Genomic DNA, 7,274 nt, shown 5'->3' with positions numbered 1-7,274 from the left:
CATGAGAAATGAGAAATAAAATCAAACTATGTCGCAGGATTAAAATGGCACACTACCATATTTTTCATTTCCCAAACTGTACACGCACAATTCGTCCCATCAACAGCAGGATTCAGCAAAACCAGACGGCCTTCAGACTTTAAAGTGCTGTCCCCACAACCCGGACCCAGATAACCTGAAGAAGATGTATGTATGGATAATATTATTATTATTATTATTATTATTATTATTATTATTAATAATAATAATAATAATAATAATAATAATGCACTGAACATGTCATTTATATGATCTTTCATTTAAACACTGATTTCAGCCACCAAGGTGTGAGTGAGTAAATCCAACACAATTCCCACCCTGAGATCAAGATGGTTGGATTATTGCTTACTATGTCCACTCCCAGAAGCCCTTAGGTACAACAGGTTGAGCAGCAGGAGAGTGGAACATCATCGTTAATGATAACTGAGTTCAATCTGGTTATGAAGAAATCTTAGAGGGTTTTAACTTTGTTGTAAAGCTTGTGAGTAGCCGTGTGTGTTGCTGTCTGTGCTGCTGCTGGAGGCTGTTTCCTGTGTGAGAAACCTCTGAGTCAGCTCCCCAGTCTGTGGGCTCAGTGCTGAAACTCAGGGTGCTGCTCTATGTCCTTGGTGCTGAAAACTGAGCTTAAAAAAGACCTTCAGACAGACATGACTAATTGATTTTGTGAATTCTTTTGATAAATAACCAAAAGGTGTTCCTGCAATAAGCTGGTGTTTTCCTGCTTGTCTTTTATCCTTGAAAATGTTATTTTACTTTATTTGGGATTTACTTAATTTACTTAAATATTCTCATAAATATATTATATTAAATAAATAATTATAATACAATAATATTGTTGATATGATTCAGAAGAATGCATGAAATTTACATTGTAGATGATAAAACATTTTTATTAATACTTAAGTAAGATTCTAACTTTTATTATAGCAGCTTCCCATATCATAGATGTCTGTGAGCACATTTACCTTTAATCTGCACTGATTTTCTACACTTACTCCTGTTGACCCTCTTTGTTCTTCTAGGTCTCCTTGAACAAAATCGTGATTCCACACCAACCAGGAAGTTGTGTGATAAAAAAAACAACAAATTTTCATAGATAACCATTACAGTGTACATACAGAGGAGCCACAGCAGAGAGATGTTCTTCATTCTGCTCTCGATGTCGTATCGACAATTTGACCAGTTCAGTCACTTAGGTGGAGGAGGACAGCACGTCTTTGAGATTTTTCCTCAAACTTTTCATATTGAACCTAAATCACACTTAGTGATTGTGTTTAACGTAACTTGTTATCTTCTGATTGTTGATCGTGTTACATATTGGTAGAAACATACATATTGCATCATCCTGTAGCCGATAAGGCAGAAAAACTTCCTGTGGGTTTACCTGTCACTGACTTCCTGACATCGCAGGGATTCTTCTTCTCTAGCCCCCCTCTCCCCACCCCCTGCTAATTAAATCATGAAACTGATCAGTGATCAGCTGATCGGCTTTTCCCTCGTTTGTTTATCACCCACTTTGCTCCACAAAGAGGAAACCAGCGGTAACTGTGCAGGGGAGTGTCTAGCAAAGTAGAGTAGAGTAGAGTATGTGGCACTCGTAGGAATCTTTGTATGCAGAAAGAGGAATGTCATATAAGGCATGAAACATACCCTTTTGTACCCATCAGCCCTAAAAGGCCTGTTGAGATTTTATGACCAGCCGTTGCTCTGTGCCACAGCACCAAGAGTTAACATAAACCATGCTTATCACAGATAGAATGGATTCCCATTAAGCAGAAAGTGCAGCAGATTTGAGTGCAGCCACTTTGTGTTTATCCTATTCAGTGTGCTGTTTATTTTAAGTGGGGGTCAGTTTGAGCAAATATGTTGAAACATGTTCCGTCCCAGTCTCTGTGTGTGTTAGGTAACTGAACTTTGATCAACAGCGGTTTTTTAGATAAATTTGAACTTGCTATAACTGGGGAAACAATATTAATGTTTTAATGATCCTGCAGGACATTTCACCCTTAAAACATCCCAAAATGATTCTTATATCATCTGTCCTAGATCTCAAGTAACTCAATGCTGTAAAATGAGTGAAATGAAGCTCAACAATGTAGCAAACATGGTAAATCTCTTAAAAGAGAGGTGCTACAGAGGCTGAGACATTGACCTGGATCTGTTTCCTAATATGGTTTAGGTAAAGATTGTAATCATCCTCTGCCTTTACCAAAGTTTGGGACACTCCGATAGGGCTTCAATCTGGGACTCTCCATCAGTTGTTCTCAGAATTAAAGAACCTTCTCGGATGAGAGGTGAAATGTCCCCAGGAAACTTAAAGAAGTTCAGACGTTTTTCTTTCCAAGTTCCTTAGATTATCTGGGCATGAAGTTGTGCTGAAACATAAGTAAAAAAATAAAATACATTAATGTATGCCAATCTAATTACACAACAGAAATTATAGAAACAATATAAAACAGTTGATACATGGTCAAACCATGTAAGACCAAAACACAAGTGATACAGCTCATTTTGTGGCATAACACAAATAGAAACAAAGCTAACGCAATCTAAAACTGATTACTAAACAAACACTGATTTTCATTTTTAATGAGAACTGTGTCTGGTCATCTTTACCATGCTTATGCTTTACTACTAGAAATTTACACTAAACCCCAAAACCAAATACATAAAGTATAAACTAGGCACCTATCTATCCTCAATAGTCCTAGATTCATATTTTTGTTTACAAGGATGTAGCTCAGTTGCACTATACCTACAGAGTAAAGATGCAGTCCAACAACATTTTTTGATTTTTACAAAGTGTGCCAGCATTACAAGTTGACGATCACCTCACATGCACAGACAGACCCCAGGTGGTGCTCAAGCACACACCCTGTTGACCTCTTATTCCTTGAGCCCCCTTTTCTGTGAGCCTGTTTTGATCATTTTTTTTCTTTTTTTAACATCACATGTTGATTTTAAAGTGGCCTATGGCATCAGTTTCCTAATTAAAAGCATGTAATACCTGGCCATTGCATTGTTATAATTCTGCTACACCTTATAAACCCCTTTCCTATTCTTGCTGACGCAGTGAGTTGCCATTAGTGCGCCCCGTGGAGCAATCAATGGGTTTTATTTGTTTTTTAACTTTCCCGAACTTTGTAATACATTTCATCCCGATCAGTGTGTTTAATTTGTCTCTCTGGATTGTGTAATCCTGAACACAGCCTTTTTATGTAACCCATCATTTATTCCGCATTTGGATCCTCTGATCTGAACCCAGACAGTCACAGCTTTTTCAGCTGAGCTATTTCAGCAATAAGGAGATTCAGCAGCAACTGTGAAACAGCACAGACATCATCATGAGGAGTGTGTTTGTTTTCTTGCTTTTGATAACTGTGGCCAGTGCTAAAGTCTTTGAGCGCTGTGACTGGGCCAAAAAGCTGAAGGAAAACGGGATGGATGGCTATCGTGGTGTCAGCCTGGCTAACTGTGAGTACAGCCTTTTACCCAAACAATCTAAGGTGATCAACTCTGGATGGTCACCAAAATAAGCAGTTCCCCATTGAACTGGCTAGGATAAGAGTCAGAAGTAGGTTCATCTCTACCCATTTATATGGATATTTGGCACAAGTAACTAGAGATTATATATCAGAAAAACTGTAAGAGAGCTCCTGTAAAAGCAAAAATCTTTTTTGTTTTTGAAACTATGTTTGTTTAGGAGGTGGGTAAAATTCTAACGTAGCTTTTTCCCAGAGTGGGTCTCTGGCATCAGTAAGAGTTCGATGAACTATCAATTAATGTCATGTATGGTGCTGATTGTCATGAAGTCAGTTTGAATGAAAATACAACAGTAACAATTTCTGAGTTTTTGGTAAGACCCTGAAGAGAAATGTCTCTGTTTTGCAATCCAAGTTTGTTTATTTATTAAATGATCAGAGCAAAAAGTTGTACATGGTTTCATGAGCAAAAGTGATTCAATGTGAGATAGAAACATAGAGCATAAAATCATCTTTCTGACCAGCTTCATCAATCCTTAAATACTTCTTACAAATATTTCCTCCACTAACCATCATGATGTAATTTATTTCCTTTTTTTATTCTCATGTGAAATTGTATTCCACTGCTTTTTAGAGTTAACGTCGGCGTTATAGATGTATCTCACAGCTCAGGTAGAGCCAAGAATTGAGACAGGGGAAGGTTTCTTTATTACAAAATATTCCACTCTGTAAACTTGCAGTCTGTGTCACAGCTCACTTGTATGGTGTGCAAAAGATTCACAGATGAACCTAAGAAATCAGAGGATTAAAATATGATGAGAAGGGTCTCTGACAAAGTGTCAGCATGTGAGAAGTAGTTAGTTCAGGATGTGCAAAGGACACTTGACCTTTGGCTTTCAGGCAATCTGCATTTCCATCTCTTCTGTTCTTTCTACAGGGGTTTGCCTGACCGAACATGAGTCAAACTATAACACAAAGGCAACAAATCGTAACGCTAATGGATCCACTGACTTCGGCATCTTTCAGATAAATAGCCGCTGGTGGTGCAATGACGGTCGCATTAATTCAGCAAATGGATGCAACATTGAGTGCGACGGTCAGTGATGATCTGAGTTTATGTTCAGCAGTAAAATGCTGCAAGTAACAATTTACATCTTCAGTGGCTGAATACATCTCTTGATTTATTCCAAAACTGATTTATTTACTTTCTTTTCTAAACCTGCAGTGTTTTTGATAAAAGCACTTTAACTCACTTTTCCCAGATGTTGTCCTTATTATTCCACAATGTTACCTTTTTAATTTGACATTGTTATTTGCTTTTTTCTTTCCCCCTTCGGCCACAGTGCTTTTGAGAGATGATGTCACCTCTGCGATCAATTGTGCCAAACGCATCGTTAGGCAACAAGGCATCACAGCCTGGTAAGAACAGATCATTATGTGATTGGGATACACTGATAGTTCTGTGTTCATTGGACTGACCTTTGAATCTGGTTTTAGGGTTGCCTGGCGCAATCGCTGTCAGGGCAAGGATCTCAGGCCCTATTTGTCCGGATGTCGTCTTTAATCAACACATAAACAGAAGGGTGTCATCGACATAATAAATTGTCTCCATCCTCCTCTGTTTCTACTTTTAAAGGAAAACATTTAGGGTGACGCAAATGATTAAAATCAGTTAAAATCTCTACTCTTTCAATGGTTTTCATTCCTCATTTAAAAAAGAAGAAAGAAAATGTGGTCTCATGTGTTCTAAATAAATCAATAAATATGGCATGCTTTGTGTCTTTGATTAGACATTTTCTTAAGTAAAAACAGACAAGAAACCTTCCAGAACTTTGGAATCTATTTCAGCCCAAACAGCGTGTTTTATTTGTTCAGCTGTATTTTTTTTTAACTCTAAATCCATGATTGCTTGCATTTCTATTCTTATCTAACCCTTCCCTTGTGTGTATTTGGGTCCTCTTATCTAGGTAGAACTTCTCCAAACTTTGGGGATCTTTCTCAGCTGGATCGATATGCTTTGTTTGTACAGCTCTATTTTTTTAATCATAAGTTGAATACTGCTTGCTTTTCCACTTTGATGCAAAAGCAATCTTTGGCAGCTGCATCATTTTCAGCTGAGCATTTTTGCCAATAACAGGGGAAAGCAGCAGCAGCTTTAGACATATTTGGACAAACAAAAATACCATCATGAGGAGCCTGTTGGTTTTGCTCTTCCTGGCTGCGGCCAACGCCAAAAACTTCGAGCGCTGTGAATGGGCCTGCACGCTCAGGGCTAATGGGATAGATGGCTACTATGGAGTCCTCGCTGACTGTGAATATTATACTGTCAGCTTAAGAAAATACAAGATAAGAATTAACTTATACTATGCTACCAGTGAAATGTTACTGTAAGGTTACTGTTATCCATGTAACAATAACGCATATCTTCAGACGTATTGTTCTGTGTTTCAACTGGGAAACCCTTACTTTTAAAATCTGTCAAGTCTGGGATTCTGACTAAGCATTAATATATGATTGGGGAAATTACAAGGATTTGTTTCAGTGCCTGAGCTTTAGCTTTTTGTTTGGATATAAATCCATCTCTTCTGCTCTGTCTGCAGGGGTTTGTCTCACCCAATGGGAGTCAAACTATAACACCGACAGTGACGGATCAACTGACTTTGGGATCTTTCAAATTAACAGCTACCTGTGGTGCAGTGACTAAATCATTAGCTCGCATAATGTTTGCAACATTAACTGCAGTGGTCAGTAATGCGCCTCAATAGGTTTTTCTCTCAGGGCATCTTGTGGCCTGAGTCCCTGTGAGGTTTAAATCATCATAGGTTCTAATGCTTGCCTTTTACTTTGAGGAAAAGCAAAATTAAATTTAGGGGTCAAAACAATAGTTTGTGATGTGTGCCATAACTGTCTTTGGATTAGGAGAACTTCAGAAATCTAATGAAACAAATATTACATTTTCAGCTTGCCTAGAGTTAAAAGGTGCGAGTTTGCTTTTACCATTTTAAGGTGAGGCAACTGCATATTATTCACTAATTATCGAATGACTACTCTTAAAACATTATGTGCTACATTGGGGATAGAAATGTTTGTGTCAGTATTCTATTGGCCCTCGAGTCTGAAAACCACTTCTGGTTTGTGATCATTTTTATTTGTTTTGAAATTTACAGCTTTGCCCAGATTACTTTAAATTTCAGTCACAAGAACAATAACAACAATTAAATTAAAATAAAATAAGAAGAATGTACTATTCAGAAATTCTTACATTCAAGCACGTTCGGCATTAGTGGCGAGTTGCAGATTCATTTATTGGTTAGGTAGAGAATATAGATTAACCAATAGATGGACATTTATAAGTCTGGTTTCCATTTCTCATAGCATATTGGTGCAGCATTCACTTTAGTGCGAGAAAATGAATCTTGTCTTATTATGACACATGCTGACTAAAATGTTAACTGTAATCATTGGGGTCTAAACACACATGAAGTCTCAACACCCACACACAGAGCAGCAAGCACATAAAAGGAGAGAGGTGTGGCGGGGGGGGAAATGGTGGAGATGCACCATGGAGACGCAGACTGAAGGACCATGACATTCACCCTCAAAGTTATCATCAGTTACGACCCCAACCTTAACCTGTGGAATTAAAATATGTGATTTTGTTGTATTAGATTGTTCTCCCAAGTCCAACAATCAGAGAAAAGAACATGATAACAATGATTATTATGACTGGCACAGATAAAAATGGGTTCTCAA

General features: G+C 37.9%; 1 protein-coding gene across 1 annotated transcript; it reads left to right on the top strand.

Moving 5' to 3' along the window:
• The first annotated feature begins 3,307 nt into the window (after window positions 1-3,307).
• LOC134623131 (lysozyme C-like) lies at window positions 3,308-5,171 on the top strand. Its single transcript, XM_063468337.1, has 4 exons — window positions 3,308-3,513; window positions 4,459-4,617; window positions 4,865-4,940; window positions 5,019-5,171. The coding sequence occupies exons 1-4, from the start codon at window positions 3,384-3,386 to the stop codon at window positions 5,083-5,085; spliced, it is 432 nt and encodes a 143-aa protein (XP_063324407.1). The 5' UTR covers window positions 3,308-3,383; the 3' UTR covers window positions 5,086-5,171.
• The last annotated feature ends 2,103 nt before the right edge of the window (window positions 5,172-7,274 follow it).

The sequence above is a fragment of the Pelmatolapia mariae genome, unplaced genomic scaffold (assembly GCF_036321145.2).
Source record: "Pelmatolapia mariae isolate MD_Pm_ZW unplaced genomic scaffold, Pm_UMD_F_2 NODE_ptg000420l+_length_38644_cov_1, whole genome shotgun sequence".
Lineage (NCBI taxonomy): Eukaryota > Metazoa > Chordata > Actinopteri > Cichliformes > Cichlidae > Pelmatolapia > Pelmatolapia mariae.
The sequence above is the reverse complement of the archived record's forward strand: the minus strand, read 5'-3'. Positions and strand labels throughout refer to the sequence as shown.